Below are 24,258 nucleotides of genomic sequence, written 5' to 3'. Positions count from 1 at the left end.
CTAAGAAAACATTACTGCATCTGGAAGTACATAAAGCTAATTATATACAGAAATGTTTCAGGTAGGCAAACAGAAGTTATCCTAACTTCATTTTTTAACTTCAGTGAAAAGAAACCAACATTCTCTTACACTTTAAAACGGGAAAATTAATCTGTTGCTTTGTAGCAGCTACAAAGAAACCTCTATTTTCCACAAACTGACACTGTCGTATTCCCACTGTTCTCCACAACACTATCAGGGAAATCCCATTAGCTCTCAGTATCACACAAGAGACTGCAGCCGTTTCTCTCACACAGACACAGCTCACAGAGAGCAGGGCAAAAGCCAGATTTTATGTACAAAGTGGGGGACACAGAGCACGGAACAGATCAAAACAGAGGAAAGAAATGACAGAAGAGAAGGTGAAGAATTGTACAGAACTGCTATCCAAGGCATCTCAGTACACTTCACTAATGCCCTCAGGAAAGCAGAAAAGCAGTGAGTGAAATGGTACCACTCACCAGGAAACAAGCCCAGACACTGCAAAAATCAGGATTCCCCTTCCATCTCACAGAGCTATAAACCACTCTGTATCTCATTCTTCAGCACTAAAAGCAATGGGAAGTTCCCGAAAAAGTAAGCATATAGAATCATAGAATCATAGAAAGTTTGAGTTGGAAAGGACCTTAAGACCATCTAGTTCCAACCCCTGCTGTGGGCAGGGACACCTCACACTAAACCATCTCACCCAAGGCCTTGTCCAGCCTGGCCTTGAACACTGCCAGGGATGGAACATTAACAACATTCCTGGGCAACCCATTCCAGTGCCTCACCACCCTTGCAGTAAAGAACTTCCTCCTGATATCCAATCTAAACTTCCCCTGTTTAACTGTCACCCCTTGTCCTACCACTACAGTCTCTAATGAAGAGTCCCTCTCCAGCATCCCTATAGGCCCCCTTAGGATACTGGAAGGCTGCTATGAGGTCTCCACGCAGCCTTCTCTTCTCCAGGCTGAACAGCCCCAACTTCCTCAGCCTGTCTTCATATGGGAGGTGCTCCAGTCCCCTGATCATCCTCGTGGCCCTCCTCTGGACTTGTTCCAACAGTTCCATGTCCTTTTTATGTTGAGGACACCAGAACTGCACACAATACTCCAGGTGAGGTCTCACGAGAGCAGAGTAGAGGGGCAGGATCACCTCCTTCAACCTGCTGGTCACGCTCCTTTTGATGCAACCCAGGATACGGTTGGCTTTCTGGGCTGCAAGCGCACACTGAAGCTAGCTCATGTTCATTTTCTCATCAACCAACACCCCCAAGTCCTTCTCCGCAGGGCTGCTCTGAATCTCTTCTCTGCCCGACCTGTAGCTGTGCCTGGGATTGCTCCGGCCCAGGTGTAGGACCTCGCACTTGGCATGGTTAAACTTCATGAGGTTGGCATCAGCCCACCTCACAAGCGTGTCAAGGTCCCTCTGGATGGCATTCCTTCCCTCCAGGGTATCAACCGAACCACACAGCTTGGTGTCATCGGCAAACTCGCTGAGGGCACACTCAATCCCACTGTCCATGTCAGCAACAAAGATGTTGAACAAGACCGGTCCCAACACCGATCCCTGAGGGATGCCACTCGTTACTGGTCTCCAGCTGGACATTGAGCCATTGCCCACAACTCTTTGTGTGCAGCCATCCAGCCAGTTCTTTATCCACCAAGTGGTCCATCCATCAAATTGATGTCTCTTCAATTTAGAGGCAAGGGTGTCGTGTGGGACAGTGTCAAACGCTTTGCACAAGTCCAGGTAGATGACATCAACTGCTCTACCCCTGTCCATCGGGGTATAGTCATACGCTGAATGCTTACAAAACCACAAAGAATTATAGACTGACCCACTTCAAAAACAATAGCAGCAATATCAACGGACTTCAGGCACAGAGGACCTCACTTATTTACATAAGAAATAATTATGCAACATGCTAGAAATATTGTATCTTTTTTAAAAGATGGTGTGCTATCATTTGGAGCTGCTATATTCTGTAAAAAGCCTTTGCCTCCTTTTTGAGGTACGTCTCATCAACTGTTCCAGGTAAGTTTTACCTGCAATCTATCATCTCAAGTAATTGAGTTTATCTGCTGTGCTGGATATGTATGTATGATCTTGCAATGACTTCTTCTGAAACAATAGTTCTTTTTTGTTTTGCTTTGTTTTTAGCTTTCACCATGGACTTGCAGGCATAGAAGTTCAGCAGAAACTTTTTGCTTATGTAAAAAGTCCCATACAACCAACCATTGAATCAGTATGAACACAGTATGTCTGCTAGATCTTCAACAGAAGCTGTATGTATTGGAAATCTCCCTTTAAGTTTAATTAGTTCAATAAAAATTAAACGAGAGGAAGTACTACAGAAAAGAACACAAATAATTTTCCAGGCATTGCTTTCTTGCCTAATAAGATTTGAAGATCAGTACAAGTATACAATAACTGCTTAGGCAATTCTCCCAGTGCGTTAAGCAGTGCTGTAATATGATTCCCATTACAGGCATCATGGATTTCTTCTATTATGTTCACTTTATAAATCATATGTTGAAGTTTATTGAGACAGAGCTGGACAGTTTGTACGCCTTGATGCAGTAATCTGTTAGCGAAGGTAGCCATCTGCTCTCGCCTGCTGTGAATTCAAATCTCAGCAGTGTCTGTCAACTAGCTGAGCAGGAAATAAAACTAATCTTAGGGAACATTTGGATATTAATTATGCTGGTTAGGGAACAAGGAGAGAAGTAATGAGATCATTTGCTTTATAAAGTTACACTTCCACACCACCTCTGAAAATCATTCCAACTACTCCTGCCAGACCTGAACGTGTGAAGAGATTAAAGCTTCCCACTTCTTCCTGGCCCTAGCACTTGGGACAAGGTCTACACAACAGATTAGTGTTTCACTATGCAACCCAGCACAGTTCCTACTAACACATTGTTTCACATGAAACCTCTCATGTAAGCAAAAATAAAAGCAAGTTTGGTCCCTTAGAGCCCTCTGTTAATAGCTGTTAAGTTCTGAGACAACTGCTTCCTGCAGCATGTTTATTTACAGGATAGGCAACTGAATTTGCTCTGGTACTAACTGGCATTAAACCTGGTACTGGCTCTGAACCAGATCTAGTTTTGGTTTTTTGCGAAAGTCTGCACATGTCACATTAGTGTTATGTCTCTGAGGCAAACAGCTACATCACGCTTGTATCCTGCCAGAAGGTTATAAAATAATAGTGCTTATTATTTTATAGATTCCTGAAGTTACACTAAAAAAACAGCTGCAAGACCCAGCTGAAAACACTGCAAGAAAGTAAGAACAGAAAGGAACAGTCACATTACTGTGTGTTCTCTATTACTCCCTTTCCCACTCATAAGAGAAGTGAATGGGAAACACATACAAGAACTGTCTTAGGATGTTTTTTTTTTCTGGTTGGATATCTTGAGTTAAGGGACTTTAACTGTAAGGTTATTTTGGCTTTTACTTCCAATGGCATCCAGACTGCTCAGCAGCAGAATGCACACTAATTGAGAAGTGACTCTGTTTGGGAAAAGCAGACAGTTGTGTAAGACCTTGTGACTAGAAAATGTAATACACTGGGCTTATCAACAAAGCAATGAAACTAAGCAGCAAAACCTGTAGTGAAAAATAACTGCATTCAAAAATACACAATGTGTCCTAACAGACAGGTATGCTGAGTATATATGCTCAGTGTAGTGTGAGACCATTTATACAAGTAAGCAGCACTTTGACACCTACACAATTACAAAGACATCAGCCATGCTGCATTTACTCATGACTTAATTTAGTTAAACACAGTGTTTTAGATGACTATCACTTCTGTTGATACAGATGTACATTTCAAAGGACTTTGTATACAGTAATTGATACAAGCAATCAGACAACAGGTTCAAATACCTTTTTTACACTGCCAGAATAGTAAATTTAGACTAGCATAAAAGCCCATACAAGCTAGACATGACATCATCTTTCCACAAGTCTCATCTTGATATCTGTCAGGCAGAGATTACCCTGCGCCCCAAAGTTTGAAACACAGTATTTCTTTCAGACTTTGATAGCATTAATTATTATAATTCCTGATATCTGTAATAACCCTGCTACTGATTTCTTTTTTACATTTTCTTTTTTTATGTTTCCTATGTTCTTGGCCTATGTTCTTGCTACGTTTTTAGCCTTCTGCAGCGATAAGCTTCACAGGCATGCTGTCCATGCCATACACAAGAGCCATTCCCTTTTATTTGTTCTACACCTGGGTCGGAGCAATCCCAAGTACAGCTACAGGTTGGGCAGAGAAGAGATTCAGAGCAGCCCTGCCGAGAAGGACTTGGGGGTGTCGGCTGATGAGAAAATGAACATGAGCCAGCTTCAGTGTGCGCTCACAGCCCAGAAAGCCAACCGTATCCCAGGCTGCATCAAAAGGAGCGTGACCAGCAGGTCGAAGGAGGTGATCCTGCCCCTCTACTCTGCTCTCGTGAGACCTCACTTGGAGTATTGTGTGCAGTTCTGGTGTCCTCAACATAAAAAGGACATGGAACTGTTGGAACAAGTCCAGAGGAGGGCCACGAGGATGATCAGGGGACTGGAGCACCTCCTGTATGAAGACAGGCTGAGAAAGTTGGGGCTGTTCAGCCTGGAGAAGAGAAGGTTGCATGAAGACCTCATAGCAGCCTTCCAGTATCTGAAGGGGGCCTATAGGGATGCTGGGGAGGGACTCTTCATTAGAGACTGTAGTGATAGGACAAGGGGTAACGGTTAAAACTTAAACAGGGGAAGTTTAGATTGGATGTAAGGAGGAAGTTCTTTACTGCAAGGGTGGTGAAGCACTGGAATAGGTTGCCCAGGGAGGTTGTGAATGCTCTATCCCTGGCAGTGTTCAAGACCAGGTTGGATGAGGCCTTGGGTGATATGATTTAGCATAAGGTGTCCCTGCCCATGGCAGGGCGGTTAGAACTAGATGATCTTAAGGTCCTTTCCAACCCTAACGATTCTGATTCTATGATTCTATATCTGTGACATCTAAATTCATTAAGTGCTCTCCTGTTCATTCAGGACAGAAAAAAGAGAGTTTCTGAATGATCATATGAAGACTACTTCGGTTTATTTTGTTTTCTCAAGTCCTCTTTCTTCTCAATAATCTATCCAAAGCTTTTCAATCTCTACAGAAAGTGGCAGGATACAACCTGCTAATGAGAAGTTTTAAACTATAATGTAGAGATTTATGCAATTCATAGATGAATGCATACGCTAAAACCCATTTTTTCATTATGTATGGGTATATAACAACTATATTCTTTCACCACATGCAGAATATCTGTTCTCATATTCAAATTGATAACATTTTATTCTTAGGAATAGACACCTCTGGATTAGAAAAAGAAGTCACTTCCTTCTCCCCAGGGTAAGTGGACATGACAGAGACAAGTAGGAGGAACTCATGTCACCTGATTGTCTCCAAATACTATCTCATGCTTTAGAAGGCAAAAACCCTCTTTTCAGGAGGGGGGTTGCTACTTACCTTCACAGACCATCATTAGTGGAAACCGATAGCCCAAGGCCATGAGATAGTGGAACTGTCAAACACCTTGAAGGAATGACTCATATCTTTACTGTGCACAGCTGGACCTTCAGTAATCACAACACTAAACACTTTGGGTGAAGGTTACTACAGCATTTGGCTATCCAGCTGTCAATTGAAATTAATAAAAAGAATGTGCCTAAATTCCTAGAGGGCTTTCAAAGTCTTCATGCTGCTATGTACTACTTTCCATAGAAAATTTACACCGGCCTTTGCAGGGCCAGACTGTGACTGTATTTCAAAGGAAAAGTAAGTATTAATACAAACTCTCTAGTTTGCAACTCAGCTCTCAGCACCAAGCTAGCACTCTATCTAATACACTACAGTAACTTTTAGAAGAAAGAGATGTTCAGCAAGACAAAACAAATCATGTGGTTTCACTGGTAACTGTCTTCACAGTTACAAAAATTTTTACAAAATTATTTCCAGATTGATTTTTTCAGCTTCAACTTTTATCTGTACAGTTCTGGGACTTGTTCTGCTGCTCAAAAATCATCACCAAGAAATCCTCTCAATATGGTCAGTTAGCCTCACTAATACCTAAGGAATGAGATGAGGAAGAAATGAGCACCTGAGAGAATACCAAAAATCCAATACTGTATTCATTTATGCTATCCTTTGCACACTAAGCTCCTGATTTTCAGTGGTTTATCGACAAACTCTCTGAGGTATAGACATGATGCAGTGTAACTCAATGGGTGTCTATGGCATCTCTTTTTTGCTTAGCACATTTTTGTAGGTTAACCTGTTCTGTGACAAGAACAAGCAGTAACCAAGAAAAAACTGACAATTTTTTCTGAAAACTACCAAATTCATTTGAATTTTAATAAGGTCATTTCCAACCTTACCTGACATCCTTAATCATATCTTAATAAATATATCAGACCAGAATGATTAAATTAATACTGAGCCAGCAATCATTTATCAAACTAAAACATGTAAAGGCAGATTACCAGAACTGCTGATTTATAAAATAACCCCAACAATTAGGAAGATACAGTGGCTCAAATCCAGCCTGCTTGCCTCACATAGGGTTTCCAAGATTTTTAGCTCCCCTTGGTTTTGATTTTTCTCTCTAGGGAGGAAGCATACAACTAATTACAACACTACAGTACAGCTTGGTAACACCCACTAGTAGTACTGTCTGGAGCCTGAAAACAAGATGGTTGACAATGCAATTTGTTAAGAACTGTGCACATGGATCTGCAAATTTCAGATGTCTTACCAACTTCGAACAGGTTGTGCTAATGTAAGATGTAAGAAAAACAGCTTTCTTAAATTATTCTACAAAAATTGTGCCTTGTTTGAAAATACAGGAATGTTTAAAAATTCCAAAGGTCTTTTCTTATGGGATGTTTTGGGTTTAAAAAAACATAACAAAAAACTTTCTAGTAATTCTAGCTATAAAAGAGGAAGAGATGCTGGATATGTGATTCACCTCCTGTGTTTCACTCAGCAACTGTCTGCAGCCAACAAGCTCTGAGCCAGATTTCAGCCATTAGGTAAATAAGTGGGCATGTTTCTACTAAAGACTGCAGAACACTGGGGCTAAAAATCAGCCTGGCTTCATCTTTAGAGCACTATAAACAGGATACCCCAAAAGTTTACTTGCAAAACATGAATTAAAGAAACATAAATCACTGTTTCCATTTCCTGTTGTTTGACAATCATAGAATCAACATACTCAATATATATAGCTATTATGACAACAACCATATTCAATTAAAATAAAAAAAAATAAAATAAATAAAATACAAAACCATAGCATACAATAAAATAAAATAAAATGAAATAAAATACAAACATCAAGAACAAAAAACATTTGGAAAATAAAATACAGAATTAGCAGAAATGAGGGACATTTAAAAAAATTATCATTTCACATGTATCTTCCTTTTTCTGGAGTCCAAAGATCACAGATCACCTTCCTTTCCAGCTACAGGGAAGAGAAGCCTGGAACTTTTCATTACACCATGTCCTCCATCTCCCTACTGTAACTTTGGCATCATGCATAACAGAATGTGAATTTCCTCTTGGACCAAAATGAAAGTAAGGGCACCATTCTGAATGGTGTAAGGGGGAAAGAGGAAAAAGAATCTTAGATTATGATCCTTTCCCCCAAATTATTTCCATACTCTGCCCACTGAATGTTACTGTAAATTAAAGAAAACTCTCCCAGATCAAATCCTCTTCAACTCTTTAGGAGAATATATAGTCATTGAATAGAGCACTAAAGAACGACTTAACAGAGATGTGCTTGTCATCTTGCACAGCAAACCTTGATGGGTGTTTTCCACAATAACCATGGAATTTTGCACAAGTCTGACAGGGTTAAGCTAGAATAGACTCAAACACTCTACAGGTTGGTGGTGAGGACATTAACCTGAAAGTGGTAGGTTAGATTCCTGAACTAAACCTGAAATCAGAGAGAGACAAAATCTCCTCCTGTAGCTACTTCTCTTTAAATCTGAAAAAAAAAACAAAAAAAAACCCAAACAAACAGTAAAAAAAAAATACCCACCTTGTTATTACATGGAAGAACATCTTTTTTTTGTTGGAGGCAGAGTATGGCAGCCCACTGAGACACACAGATATTCTGAAATACTAAAAGAAATCTGCCTCCAATCATGTCACACCTGATTGTCACATTCAGCTGGGAACTTTTACAGAAAATAATTAAACAAGTATGGCCTCTACCAGAAGATAAGTCTTTAAAATATGCTTTCCCAGAGCCAATATACCCTTACTTTGCCTTTAAACACTCCATCAGTCACTGTTTAAATGAAATTATCACTACTAGCAAACTTAAGTAGAGCCAGAGTGTGCCACAGCAAAGACCACAGTACTTGCTAACTCATCTTCATGATTACGGAAACAAATGCTACTTCTGCAGAGCTGCCATCCCATTCAGGGCTTCAAAGGTGTCATGAACTCCACGCAGGCAAAAACTACCCACAGCCACGCACCAGAATAAATTCACTTGGACAGCAAGCTGTCCTCCACAGTCAGCTGCATAGATGCTTTGAAGGCTGCTGCTGATACTTCAAGCCAGATGAAGGGCTTACATTTCCAAGGTTTACATCAGCTCCTTAACTTCTGCACCTTTCTCTTACTGTCCCTAGGCCTCCTGACCTGGGTTCTAGTAGGAAGATGCTAAAAAACAAAGGATCTTGCAGCACCTAAATCATTTAATTGACCTCTTTCCCAGTATTAGTATCAACAGTTTGCAAGAATTTTGAGACTATAGAGGCTATTGAACTTGTCAACAATTACCTTGCTAGCAGTCTCCTGAAGGTACCCAGCCATGTTTTCTCTCAAATTCCCCAAATGCTTAAGAAAATTAACTTACATATAGAAAAATTGTACTTAATTGATGTTTAAGCTTCAGACCACCCACAACTTTCAAAAGAACCCCAAATACATTCAGGACAGTTGGGCTGAACACAGCACCCAAAAGCTTAACAGATGAAGCAAGAGCTAAACAGCCTTTGTAATGTAACTTAATGAGGCCTAAACTAGCTTATGCAATCCTCTAAAACATGGCTTATTATTCACCAGGGACGTGTAATGCCATTGCAATTCCTGTATCTTTATCTGGGGAACTTCATGTATGTCCAGTAAATATTGGAAACAATGCCAACATGTCAAATACTGCAAGATGACAAACATATGCTCCCAAAACAGGAAGATGTTCAGAGAACTACATAAACGAGTAAAATGATGGGTTTCACTCTTGATATCACATATACTGCATACCAAGTATATGGCTGAAGGGATGTCTTCATGAAATGTCTCAACTTTTAAAGTGAAAAAAGTATTTTCTTTAGACTTCAGAATACAGCTATCTAGTTGTTAGTCTCCACCTAGTTACATCGTAAATGCAAAGCAAGAATACCATCAGACAACAGACAGCCATTCTCCCTCAGCAGATCAGAGCTCCACACTTACATAGATGGCGTCAAGTCAGACATAGAGAATACCTCTGCAAATGTGCATGAAGCACTGAGTTCAGAATGATACCAGAGTGATCATAATGTGTTTCTCTCCCTTAGATAGTACCTTACTTCTATTTCTAACCTGCTTTGTATTATAAACCTGCTTTGTTCCAGTTAAAGCATAAATTGAATAAGAATTATAAAACAAATTTCTGCTTTTTTCACATACATCACATATACTCAACTATCATCATTCACAAACCCTGATTTACATATTATATGTCTACACATCTATATAAAAGTTACTAGTTGCTTCATGAACAGATAAAAGTGTGTGCTCACAAGGAAGTTATGAATGTGCCTTTGAAAATGAGATTCCTGTTGCCTTTTCAAACATACATAAATTATTCGCTATATTCACTTAAAAGCTGGAGTAATGAAAATTGTTTTAATTATGTTTGGAAAATTCTAACTCAACTGTGGAGCAACAGTGAAAGTCCATTAGTGTCAAAACTCTCATAAAAAAAAAAAATTTATACAGCCCATGAGCACAGATAAAACTCTTGAAAAGAAAATAAGAACAGTTTGCCACTATAAATCATGCATAACATCTAGTTCTTGAGCCAAAATAAACAACACAAGCTAGAGAGCCCATGAATATTCTGAAAGGTAAACATGGACAATGTTTAAGGCTTTTTTAAAACTCACTTCATTCTGCCTGTAATGTTTTCCTTCTGATAGTCTTATCTGTAAAGTCTGGCTGTTAATGGAAAAAAATGTCAACACCCACTGAATTAAGCCTTTGCTTGTGGTTTTAGACTGCATTGTACTGTGATTGCCTATGATCTCATGCTTATTTTATTGACTCGCTAATACTAGAAAACTTTTTTGTAAATTCAAAGAAATCAATGTGTCAATCCTTCAGTTTGCCTTTTTCCCTGCTTACAATTTATAACCACCTGCCTCCAGACCATTTACTTATTTACCTCTAGGACAAAAATCTGTCACCAGAAAGAGGCTGAAATGAAGCCAGGCCCAGTCAAGTCTATCCGTAGCCATCTGAACAACTGCCTGTAAAAATTTATGGCATCCCAACATGAGCAAGAAATGGGCAACCCAGCTCTTTAGACTGCAGTGCTACATTACAATAGCTTCGAAAATCTTGTCAGTCATATACAAGAAGCAGCAATAAGAGCAACACCACAGTTACTTCATGTGCAAAAGAACAGACAGACAAAAAAAAAAATAGACCCATAAAACCCTGTAGGTCTCAGACAAGCCAACCTTTCCACTGACTGGTTGCATATGTAAACAACAGCCAGTCTCAACTGGAACTAATTTGCCACTTTGTTCAGTAGACTTTTGTTAGCATGACCAATAACAAAATAGAAAACATCTACAGAAACAATGTACATTAAATAAGCTAGGACACTTATGCTAGGACACTTATGCTAGGACAGTAACTAAAATCGAAAGCCAGATCAAGCACCAGACAAGCATATATAAAGCAATCTGACTAACTAAATTGACCCCGTAAGGCAAAATGCTATCTCCAGACTGAGATAAAGAGCAACAAATAATCCACATGGAACTACAGAGACAGATAGAAGCCAGGGCTCTCCCAGAAACACCACATGAGAAAGAGACTTCTTTCAGTATCAGTGAGTTCAACAACAGCAACAGAGAAACTGAATGGCTACCAGAGGGAGCAACCAACACCTTAATAACCAGTCCCAAAGACATGGTCTTGACTCCTTGGTGTTCAGTGAGGTCCAGGTGATCTCCAGACTGATGGTCTTTTGAGTGACCCTACCCCAGACAGAGGACATGCCCTCTTCCAAGAATAATACACCAGTGGCAATTGCTGCCAGATCTTACAGAGGTACAAATAAGAACAAAGCTTTTACTTATCTAGTTGTCTTTCTTGATTTTCTAATGATATTTATCAGGTGGAAATAAAAAAAAACCTGAAAGGATGACATAGGTGGTGATGCTGTCCATGTTGTACAGATCACCAGCAAATACTCTGAAAATTAAACAACACTATTCACCTACACAGAAGGCTGTTCTAATATTACTATGGTAGATGCAACTTAAAAACCTTTGACATAGTAATTCAGTGTGGATTTTAAACTTAAAACAGTCTGACAATTATCATCACACATAAATATATTTCAACTACACCTGAAAAAATAATTCTGCAAACATCATAATAATTGACTGACATTTGTAGTATTGCAGCTGGAAAGGAACTTGCAGATGGTGAGTATACCTGACTTTAAGCCTCGAGCAAAGAAATTACAAAGTTGATGGCATTTAAATTGCAACCAGCCTTTAATCAGCACATTAATGAATTCTTACATCATATAAACAATAAGTACCACAGAAGTTTGCTAATTTTCACACCAATTAACTACAAACCAAAGCGTTATGATCCTGAAACCACAGTAGCCTCTTCCAACTTACCAGCACGAGATTTATTAACAGTATACAGTAGCGAGATGTCCTATTACCAACACATTTACCACATACTGTACAGGCCACTTACTATGATATTATGAAGTAATTAATAATACCTGCACACAAAGAAGAGAGCACATTTGCTTAATTTCTGAATTGGAAAAAAAAAAATTAACAAACCAAAGATGGGATGAAAACATTTCATTAGCAGAAAAAATTAGAAAATGTTTTATTAACACAATGAAAAGGCCTGCACAAGCAGGAATTTCTCTTGACGTTGAAAGTTCATGTATGTCAAAAGCTGAATTCTTTGTTTGTTTCAGGTCTACCTATTAGCCTCTCAGACCTGAAATGAAATAAATCAGCTTCATCAGTGAGGGTTTGGTGGTTTTTTAATTGTCCTGCCCTTTTAAACACAGAAAAATATCTGCAGAAGGCAAGAGACATGCATTGGGTCTTTCAGACATCTTCCAGAGCACAGCCCAGGTTCACCAACATGGTCATTCTTCTTCACCTGGGCTTCTCTATTCTGTGCCTAGGAAAAGTCTGTGTTGTCATCTTTACTAAAAGCTACATTGGCTCGTTTTGAAAAAGTTATATTAAGGGGAAAGACCCACAAAAAGAGAAAACAAAACAAAATAAAACAAAACCCACCAATTATGTAAAGTTTAGTGATACCTGAATCCTGAAAACTAACATAAATAATTTGCAGGCATTTGCTGACATACACACAGATCGTCAGCACCATGTTTCCCATATGCAAATTCCACATGTTGCAAATTCCAATCTGAATGTTGTATATACTCGTCTTTTCTCCTCCTCTTCCCCCTCTAGTTGGAAGTGCAACCTTTCCTTGCCATAGGAAGTATTTTAGTCAAGATATGCCAACAGAATGCATGCATGTGTACACATGCATGCACCGGGTCAGAAACAAGTCTGTTGTGACTGCAGATGGTTAAGAACTCAGGGGAAAGGATTAATGCTTCATAGGTCTAATTCTGGGTATTTAACATCAAAGGTTTCAAAGGAAAATCCTAGTTACCTGGTGGCTTCTATATGTGCCAGCCAGGAATGTTAGAGAAGATTATGCTGGAGTTCCTCGTTAGTACTAATTTATCTCAGTCCATCAGAAGACCTTTCTCTATCCAGGAGATTTATTCACCATCCAGCTGGAGCAGAAAGCTGGCTCCATTTAGCTCATCTCGGTATCATCGCCCACTTGAGGTAAATCAGATTCTGCAGGTCACAAGACTCCCTGTGACAGGTTTGGGTTTTATTGATTGCACCAGACACTAGCATCATTTTTGTCCTGAATACACCACCACACCAGCAGAAAGCTGGACATGAGCAACAGCAAGATACATGGTCATAAAACATATTACTGCCATTAAACACCCTATCTTGGGTCTGCAGCAGGTCCTCTCCATGGCTGTTAGTTACTGACAGCTGCTACCAGAGGGTGTCACACCCTCCATATAGGCAGTGGAGAAAAGGACACTCAATAGCCACTGATACAAATAGAAAGGGTTATAATTTTTGTGTTTCTCCTGCTATTCAACTATAGCTTTACCAATACAAATCAGCCCTCCATGAGACTACCCTTACTTCTTTCTTTCCTGCCTGATGCTGGGCACCCTCACTCCCTGCAGAAGAAACTACAAACTCCAGCAGGTCTCACACTGTATCAGAAACACCCGTCCTCTGCCCCTCATACACAGAAGAGAACAAATCTCTTCAACTAGCTTGTGAAACTTTTCACCAGCTGCCCTGGGACCAGACACACTCAGCAAAGTTGTATACAAAATAAGTAAGAGGATGTCCTTATTGTAATAGCATTTTTTCCACTATCTCCAGATCCATATAAGCTAACAGAAGACAGTATGCTGCAACATTCTACAGACCTAAGATTCTATCTTTTGCATAGCATTTAGAAATGAACTCAGTAGAGTTTTATCTGGGTGAAGAACATAACTATTGCTGATTTATCTTTATTGGCATGCTATTCTTCTGATTTTTCTTCCTATAGTCCTAGCTCCATAGTTTGTATTTATGAAGGAAAACAAAGACTTCATCAACCATAAATACCTACAAAAAAAATCACAGAGGTAAATTTTCGTGTCTATTGAGCTTGGAAGCACTACTATTTAGTTTAACAAAGGCACATGCGTTTTATATAATTGTGTGTTACCTATAATTGTTCTGGTTTCCTGCATTTGAATAGTGGCACATTATAAAGGATCAAGAGAAAATAAAAGAGTTCTGCGTGAAGCTCCCAGAATCATTCCATGTGGGATGAAAGACCACTGAGTGGTTAGTATCTCCACTGAAATCTTTTCCTTTAGCAGTGCTATTGTTATCCTGAGAATGCATCTTGTAAAAAAACATGTTTGTTTTTTCTCTCTTACAATACTTTAGCAGTAAATTTATGTTAAAAGGGTATTACCGCAGTTCGGGATCTTCATATCCATCAACGATGTCCTCTTGTCATTGTCATCTATGCAGTATAAATCCTGAGTTTCTGTATAAAACTTTGTCTCTTGAAATTTCTTGATCCACATAATTTCACAGGAACACTTGAACGGATTGTCCACCAATATCCTAGAGCAAAAAAAACCCAACTTATTTAGAATGCAGAATGTGTCATGCACACAGGAAAAAAATGGGGGACAGGGAGACTCCAAGCACTCAGCTGGGTAAAAGGAGAAGTTGATCTCTTTAGTTAAGAAGGATAAGCAACTCAACTTTAGTAACTTCAATACAACACAAGCTGCAAGACAATAATGGTTTCCATGCAAAGAATGAAGCTCCTCTTGTACCAAGAATCCAGACTGTCATAGATCAGAGAGATCACACAGGGGTCTTGACTACCATCTCCAATTCACTGGTATAAATCAGAATCACATAGAGAGCTGGGCATTTCACCAAGCTCCATTTTGTTTCATAAAAGTCAAGAAGAGATCAGAATTCCTCTTTTACACTTGACTCCCTGCTCGGCTACCTGAGAAAGTTCATGAATAAAAGGTTTACTGCTGTGAGGTGGTAAATTCTTTTTTGAGTCAAGCAGTCGTGGATTATAGACAAACTCTAACAAACTCTAATCATACAAAAGAATTTTGCCTAACCTTCAAAATTCATCCACTACAACAGTCTAAAAAAATCTCACAGTAAAACCTTAGGTAATGTGATAAAGAAACAATAACTGAAAAAAATGTCCCTGAAACAGAAATGTTTCACCTAGCTATATGATATGATGGAATTGAAACCACAGGTTAGCAAACGTACCAAATTCTAGGCTTAAAATTTAATAAAACCACACAGTAATGTAATGCAATAACACCCAAGTAAAATACCAACAGAAACAACCAAATGTCTATGTAAAAAATGCTCCAGTGTTATTTTTTCATGAGATCAAATAAAGCATGTTCAAGTTACTGTTTATGACACCTCATTATAGGAGAACAATTGTTCATAACAAAATCTCATGGGTATTTTTGATGTACAGAAACAAAACTCAAGCTGCTCATGGAATCTATGTTCACAAATGTCTCCTGAGGACATGAAGTGTGCAAATAACAAAAACCTCAGCTTATGAGAGCTGTAACCTGTTCCCCCAAAAGTCATCTGCAGTTGTTTGAGGATTAACAGCTGGGCACCCTGGGCATCATTCTTGCAAGTCTCTGAAGGTGCAATTTGTATTCACAGGAGTCATTTGCTGGACTTCACCATAAGCATGGAAAAGAATTGCTTATGCAAGACAGTGAATGAACATTAGGATCCCTTAGGTCAAAATCCACAACATGCATTTTCAAAACAGCAAGATTTACATCCCATCTTCTGATTCATCATGTAACTTCCCTGTTACAGAGAAATTTCCCTTCACCAGTGGCTGAGCAGTCCTCTTTTCCCACTGTTTTGTTTTGTATTAAACCCATGAAGGGAGTTAGGCATATCATAGGCTGGAGAGAGGTATGATGACCCTCCACACACACTTGGGTGAAAGAAAGAATCTGACCTAGCAAAAGCAAATTACATTGAATCATGGAGTCATAGAAAGGTTAGGGTTGGAAAGGACCTGAAGATCATCAATATGTCTTTATCTGGTTTGCTGTAATTTTACAGTTGTAGCTACAGTTTGTTCTGAAAGAAGAAGCCTTTAAAAGTGGCATTTTCTCTACAATACCTGGTGAATATCTCCTATTTCACTACTACTCCTACTATTCTGAACTTTTCATCCCTTTATGTTTTGATTTACAGAAGTGCTAACAGGACACTTGCCTGTCATTAGACGAAGCTCCTCAGAACTTATTTACAGTACGATTTCCTTCCCAGATTTCCCTTCCAATACTCTTCTTTCTCTCTTTTTCTGATTTTCCACCTACGTATTAGCCACTTATCAACAGAATTGTTCAACTGCTAGTAATTTTAGCACTATTTTTCCTCCCTTCAGGTTATGCTTTCCCTCCTCCTACTTTCTTTCCCTCACTTGCCCAATAGCTGTTTATCTCACTTCAGTGCAATCTCTTTTTGCTAAACTTTAGCTCTTCTATCCCTACACTCCACTCTTTCCCAAGCCCACAACACCCTCCCTCAGATTTGTAGCCTTTCCCTCTTTCAACTTGTCCCTCATCACACACTGGCTTCATACTTCAAATACTACTCAGTTTGACTTCACCCCATCCATTTTTCCCATGTCTGGCTCACTCCCAGTACCTCCCAGTATCCAGTACCTTGCCTCTACTACCATGACACTGAATGGCTATGGTTTAACTCTGGTATTAACAACACAAATATATTCACTCCTAATTTACATTAGCCAGTTGTTTTGCCTCCAAGTGTTATTTCCCTGACTCATTAAACTTTATTTCCATAATCCCCATCACATATTTGTAACATTTGATTTTCTCACTCTGTCCCAAATCCTTTTTCACTTCTTTCTGATCAGGTGCAGACCAATTTCTTCAGAATGACAAGCAACATTGACATTATTCTCCTCCAAATTTTCATAAGCACTCAATCCACCCACAGCCTAAAAGAAGCTTTTCACCTGAGATGGAAAGAGTCAAAGGTGGCTTAATTTCTGCTTTGGAATAAACTTGTTTCTGGCAGCAAACTCCAAAAAAATGGGAGCAGACTATGCCTTCAGAATTGCAGTAATTTCCTTTTTTGCATGCTTCCTAACCCTAAAGTATAACCACTCATATTTTTGAAACCCAGGGAGATCGGCAAAGGTGACTCCATTTCTCCACTAACTGTTTAGAAAAATCACAAAAGGTCCAAACTTCACACTGTGCACTGGTTTGAGTCCTGTATCTATTTTTTTGAGATCACAGTAACTACAAAACAAAGAAGCCACAGCCATGTATACACTAACAATGGCTTTTTGGCAGGGACTAGATGTGGCATATGAAGAAAAAGGGACTTCAGAACCAATATACCTATGCAGGGCACGCAGCAATGTGAGTACTCTGCAAGTAGCTCATCTCCCCATTAGAGTGCTTGGTCACCACCAAGTTGTGAAATTCCAGTAAGCAATGTTCCCTGGGCTATAAAGGAAGTGATTATACCAACTTCACAAAACATACGTAGGGGGCATAAACTCTTTTTGTGGCACTTGGATTTACTCATTTCATTTCTCACATGGTGAAGTCCACCAGAAGCAGTCAAGGACTGCAAGGCTGGTGTTGCAGTACTTGGACTGGCAACAGCCAGGCAATCAGCCATCTGATTCTGCTCTGAACTCCAGGAGAGCAATCTCCTACTCCTTGGCAACCCCAACCGTCCCAAAGCTCCAGCAGGCTCTCTGCAGTCCCACATATTAGCAAACGTGCAAGATGAACAAAATTTTGGAAGGTATACCAGTACAGAAATTCTGCTTGACAAAACAGAGGATAAAAATGCAATATTGAAATGATCAACAAATACATGTTTACCAGAGCTTCCATTACCAAATGATTATATAAAGCATGATGTAACTCAAAGAATAAGAAAACAATTCAATAGCCAACCATCAGTATAGCAGCTGTGGGGCCAATATAAGAACATGATAGAGAGGCTTCATTTGAAGATCTGGAGAAGGCTGTATTTTCAGTAGTTAAAGTATTTAATGCAAACAGTATTTTTGTGTGAAGTTATCTCACAATAAAACTTTTTAAAGCTGAAGAGCAGAGGTTATTTTGAACTCTATGTTGTTTTAAAAGATTCAGCTGACCTTCTTGAAGGCCTGGAATGAAAACCTCTCTGTATTTCAGTGTCCAGCATTGATGCTTTCTTTGGATCAGAATTTCATTCATAATCACTGATGGACCTTTACCTTCAACAGAACAAACTTTAAAGTCTTTTTCTTACATTCCAGCCAGAAATAAACTTTATTTTAAGAAATGACAACTTACAGATCAGACAAACCCAGATGGTGAAAAGACTTCTTGGACAAACTTGAGAGCTTGTTTCTGGAGAAATTGCTATGGGAAAAGAGAAAGATTGCATTAATTAGAATTGCTTCTTCTTACACTGAAAACAGAGTTTGTGTTTCCTAAAAAAATTAAGGACTCAAACCAGCTCTAAAAATCCTTTATTCCTTTTACTTCAGTTGTAAAGACATTGTGTTCAGTCTCGTTTTATGGTTTAAAGTCAAATGCATTCAAAATCAAATTCAGCAAGGATCAATATTTTCACTTTTAGCACTTCTGTTCATTGCAGAAAAGCAGCAGATTTAATTGTGTTTCAAAAGTATTTTGTAAAGTCCAGGTGCTAATTACATGCTCAATTTATTCATAACTGAAATGGGTGTATCCTTTTCTTTGATGCTGCATTAAGCTCTGTACTCACATAAGCCCTCCTCACATGCGAGCACACATTCGTGTCACAGCCTCTTTTAGTTATTCTTTTCAAATTGCATGTACAATATGCAACCATATGGAAGATCAAAAGGAAAACTTTAAAATGCCTACACTGGGCTTTTTTATGTCAATTAAGCGTTTATGGTTTCCAGTGGTAATTAAGTGAAAGGTCCTCTCCCATTATGCAGAGCAAAGAAACATTCATCTGAATCAGAAATACTCCTCCTCTCCCAGGCTTACAAAATCACATTCTCCACCCCAAAGCAAAATAGTGCTGGGTTTCTACAGTCTTATCAATCCACCAATTAAAGATAGTGAGAGCAGAAAACTGTGTAACTGCCAACAGTACAGTGCAAATCAGTGTTATGAGCCAAAATACCACAAGTTTTATGTGGTATTATAAAGGAGCCATAGGGGCTTCATAGTTAAAGATGAATTGCATTTAAAACCAGGGATTAAACCTCTTTTTTTTAAATTCCTGACTAAAGAATACAGTGTTTACTTCTCAGACTTTCAGTCCTTAATCTCTTAGTACAAGATAATTTTGAGACAATTTACAAGTTGGATCTTCTACAAATGTTTAGAATCGAAACTTAAAGAGATTCTATTTACTGTATCTCCTCGTTGACTCCTTCTGACAAATAACAGCCTCAAGCTTATAAATTGACCAGTCCCAATGTGTGAGAGCTAAACAGATGAGCTACTATTTCATTAGTCATGTGGACTGGATTGCCCTGTAGCAGACACTGATGGAAATGTCTCACAGACTTTGATCTGATATATCAAAATTAAAGTACAATTTGCATGCAGGACAGAAGTTACATTTAAGTAAAAACTGCCACTATGATTTTTTTCCCAGTCTGTATAAGCCATATCTTGGGAGAAGGAAGATGAATCTTCATACAGACTTGTGCTTTTGTCTCCAGTACCAGCGTAATGTGAAGCAGACCAAGACCCATCCCTCCAAAGGCGACTCATCACTCACCATGCAGGAAAACACTGCCAGTTCTGACACTGCCAAACAACACATGCAGATGTATGTTTGGTATTACCAAACAAGGCACACAACTGCTTCTTATACCTGGACAGCGACTAAACCCTGTCTTTCCAGAAAGATAATACCACGGGCTATCCTGCAGACAGATGGCCATGCCACTCACTGCTCTGATGGGAGACAACATATTCCAGGTCATCTGGTTTCCACACAGCAGAGGATCCTACTCTTTCCTATCAGGAGGACTCCCTAACTATCAGAAGATGGATTCCTCAGGGAATTCTCTATCCATCTGAAGCCATTTCACTTTGTGTGATCTTCCCTGGCGCCCCATTGGGAAAGCCAGGCTCAAACTCTGATCCCATACCAAGGCAAATCAAACGGGATTTGAATCCCTCTCCCACCAACACCTTCTAAATACTGAAGTTTCACAATACAGATCTGAAAATGGGCCACAAACATCTTTCAGAAGAGACCCAGCCATCCTTTGTGATAGCATTTGTCTTTTTTGTTTTAAGAAAATAACACCTTAAAAATAAAATTTTGAAGACTGTCTTAAAAACACAGAGATGAAAGTGAGAGGGTTTGCTGCTTGTAACCCAGTATGGACATAACAGCTCACTTACTTCATGGGCAAGACTGAAGTCCCATGTTTCCTAAAGATTTCCTCTTAGCTGCTTACATGTTTCCTTGCTCAGCTTACTCATAGTCATCTAACCCATCTCACCTCTCTGTCTGCTTGAGAGCTATGACCTCTATCAAACAACAGACTGTGAGAATTAGGCAGTGCCATAGCTGTATCTTCTTGTCATTTAGCCTCAAGACGGTCCTAGCTTTGGAGGATTATTGCAGACCTTTAGACAGAAGAACAGCCTTTACTTATTCAGACTCGTGAGCCAGAGTTACCACCCAGATGTCACCAGATATGCTACTTTCTGAACACTTTGTGCAGGTATTAATTACTCCAAATGAGCCACCGAAAAAAAAAAAGAAAATGGACTGCTAATTTAAGTAAAATTATCAAAACAATAGTCATTCTTTCATTTTTAATAACTCCAGTTTAAAAAAAAACAAAACCACCTTGATAGCTTTCTCATTTCATATTTTTACTGGCTGTGCTTGATATGCACCAGGAAAGGGAAGCAAGAATAGTGAGAAAAATTAAAAATTAAAAGCTCCTGTGCCTTATTCTTGATCATGGATTGAAACATTTAGTGCTTTCTAGACTGTAGCATTTTGTCCCATGTGGTTTAGCAATTCAAGGTTTTTCAAGTTGACGAGTAATTCAACACAAATTTTTCAGACCACTCTTACAGATTTATCCCCTTAAATGATACTTTGAAGGTTATTCTAATGTTCTATTCCTAGAGATTTCTGGACTTTCTTGGAGCATGGCAAGTTCCCATCTCAGCTTCTTGCTGCTACGCTGGAGTACTGCATTCAGCTCTGGGGCCCTCAACACAGGAGGGCCATGAAGATGATCTGGGGCTTGAGCACATGGCTCATGAAGACAGGCTGAGAGAGTTGGGCTTGTTCAGCCTGAAGAAAAGAAGGTTCTGGAGAACAGGAGGCCTTAGAGCAGCTTCCTAAAGGAGAGCTAAAGATATCTGGAGAGGGACGTCTGACGAGGGCATGTAGGGACAGGACAGGAGGAATGGCTTTAATCTGACAGAGAGGAGATTTAGATTACATATTACAAAGTTCTTTCACTATGATGGCAGTGAGACACCTGCACATGTTGCCCTTAGAATCTGTGGCTGCCCCATCCCTGGCAGCATTCAAGGCCAGGTTGGATGGGGCTTTGAGAAACCTGGTCTAGTGGAAGATGTCCCTACCCATGGCAGGGGGGTTGGAACTGGATGATGTTTAAGGTCCCTTCCAAGCCAAAACATTCTATGATTCCATATATTTCTCATAAACTGAGCACTTTATATTGATTACAAAGATGCCTGCTGCAGTCTCTTTAATTCATGTTAAGTGAAAAAATCACTACCAGACTTACTAGAGAGTAGTTGAGGGCTACACTTGCACTTCCATTGAGAGAGAATATAAATTAGTTTCCCAATTCAGCTACACATAAAAAGACCGTATTAAGCAACCCTGAGATCCATATGGGGTTCTAAAGCCTTTTTTTTTTTTTTTCTAAAAAAGACTAAAAGTCTGGTGTACAAAGCTTGGCAACAAAGCTCAAAGCTACACCTAAGGACAGGACCCAAATTCAGTTAAAAGCATGCCCCTATTTTACATGTGAATATCAAGCTCACTTTTAACCTGCTAGTCTTAATTCAGCTAAAAAGCAGCCCTGTGGCATGTGAGGAGTGCAAAAGCAGCCTGAAAAGCTGCATAAATATTCACACAGCTAGCAAGACAAGCACACCTCTACTGACCGTAGTGCTCTTGGCAAGGTGGAACAAAAAGGAAGAGGAGGAAAGAGATCTAAGGAGAACTGAGGAGAAAAGGTGAAGGGCCAGTTTCGCTACGCTCAGTCTCCCTCCACAGGCAACTGCTTGCTCTGCCTATAGCTGGCTGGGGCAAGGCTGTGTGCAAGCAAGGGGAAATCTGCCGCAAGGTCTCAAGTGGTTTCATTTTGCTGCCTTACTTAAACTTGAACAGTGTAGAGATACAAATGCATTTTAATACCAAGACCTGTGTGTATATACTATACTCACAAATCTACAGTGATACAGTCATACACATCCTGGCATATAACAATAGCTATTTTAAAATATTTTTGGAAATACACACTTGCTATGAAAAGTATTTTTATGTTGAAAGGTATTGAGAGTATGCCAGGCACATGTGTTATACAGGTCCATTAAAAATACTGCTAGTAGCAGATAAACTTACAAAATTTACAGCCTTACTAAACTAGGACTGGTTAACAGCCTGTTAAATGCAACTGTTGACTAATTTGACTCTAAAGTCAATGAGAATGGCAGAATTAGATGAGCAAGGCTATTAATGACTCTTAGGTAATATTTATTAGAGCATTTATTTTCCTGCTATTTATGTTAGTATTCAGATTTTCTCATCCTACATAACTCTAGACAGATATCTGGGCTACAGAAGTTTGGCCAAGAAAATAAGGGCATAAGGAAATGTGTACTAGTAAGTTCCTTATTATCCGATAATTCTCATATGATTCAAGAAATAAATACTATGTTCATATAATAAAGCTCTTTAACTACAGCAAAGACTTTTCACAGAAGAAAATTGTAATAGTATCATCAACAAAATTAAATCTTATACAGTTATATCAGTCTTCAGAAAATGTGTCTGGAGATTTCTTTTCTTTATAAATACGAACAAATTGCTGCTTCAAAATAAAATGCAAGACTTTTCAAAGACCTATACTCAGAGGTTACCTTGGTAAAGTGAAATGATTTCAGCTCTTAATAGTTTTCACTGTCCCAACCACAAGAGGGGTAGTGCATTCCCAGGGCAGTCAACAGGAGTTTTATTGCTGATAAGAAGCAGTGATTCACTGGGGCTTTCAGAAACATTTTAGTGTGCATCAAGACTTGCCAGAGAAAACAAACAAATGCATTCCTTGCAAGGATAATAGATCGGCCTCTGCAAAGAATGCCTCCATACTTACTGCTTTGTCATGTGCTTATAGAGCAGGCGGTGCCATTTAAGATTTTCCATCTTATCTAGGCTTATCTTGTGTCTGCTAACATTACTAAATCCCCAGTAAGAGAAAACACAGTAAGAAACTGGATAAGAGTTTCATAATGTTTCATAATGCAGGTATTCCATGTACATCAACCAAACAGATGTCAGTCAGCCTAATTTGTTTCTAACAAGGAGCTTCATGAACTACAGACTTAGTAAAGCCTGCTTACCAATTGGTATGTATTTCACATTTGACTGTGTGCTCCAGCTGAAGCTCTTCCTGTGACTAAAGTATTTTAAAGACATCTTGCTCACATGGGTTCTAAAGTGCCTAGGAGGTCATATGGGCATAATACTTTTCCCTTAAGTGGGATCTCTAATGGGGTCTCCCTGTTCTGAGCAATGGTCACCTTTACTGTTTAAGTTTTGTTTAGAAGCAACCATTGGTTAGAAGCAACCAGAGACACTTTATGACTGCATGAAACCCATTTCCCCAAGGAAACAGGCAAAAAAAAAGCCCATCAAGAGGATCCCTATCTAAGTTACCTTTTGCAGTCTACTTGCCCTGTACAACTGAGAACATCCTGCAAACACCTACTTACCTTGAGTTACTAAACTCATTATTTTTCACACTGTAGTCATGGTTGTGGAGAGAACTGATTGCTCTCCTCATAATAATTATTCTTCTTTAAAGGGAAAATGTTCTTTTTCAGTCTTCTCTTTATTGGACAGAACGTATTCAGACTCTGAGCCTCCTTAAATTATTTGCTTTACAGACTTCTTACAGCTCTGTTGCTCTTGTCTGTAATCTTTCAAGATGTG

General features: G+C 39.2%; 1 protein-coding gene across 6 annotated transcripts in view; it reads right to left on the bottom strand.

Moving 5' to 3' along the window:
• The window catches only part of NTRK2 (neurotrophic receptor tyrosine kinase 2), a 217,519-nt gene that overhangs the window by 173,615 nt on the left and 19,646 nt on the right, over positions 1 to 24,258 (bottom strand). For all 6 annotated transcript variants that reach the window (XM_061456280.1, XM_061456281.1, XM_061456282.1 and 3 more), the window contains exons 4-5: positions 18,381 to 18,449; positions 14,435 to 14,589 (exon numbers count right to left, since the gene is read on the bottom strand). In XM_061456280.1, the coding sequence (XP_061312264.1) occupies positions 14,435 to 14,589; positions 18,381 to 18,449 (224 nt within the window). The remainder of the gene's footprint in view (positions 1 to 14,434; positions 14,590 to 18,380; positions 18,450 to 24,258) is intronic.

Source organism: Pezoporus flaviventris, unplaced genomic scaffold, assembly GCF_033815535.1.
Source record: "Pezoporus flaviventris isolate CSIRO_AGI_PZ_B2104156 unplaced genomic scaffold, CSIRO_AGI_Pfla_v1 ptg000022l, whole genome shotgun sequence".
In the NCBI taxonomy this organism is placed as follows: Eukaryota; Metazoa; Chordata; class Aves; order Psittaciformes; family Psittacidae; genus Pezoporus; species Pezoporus flaviventris.
The sequence above is the reverse complement of the archived record's forward strand: the minus strand, read 5'-3'. Positions and strand labels throughout refer to the sequence as shown.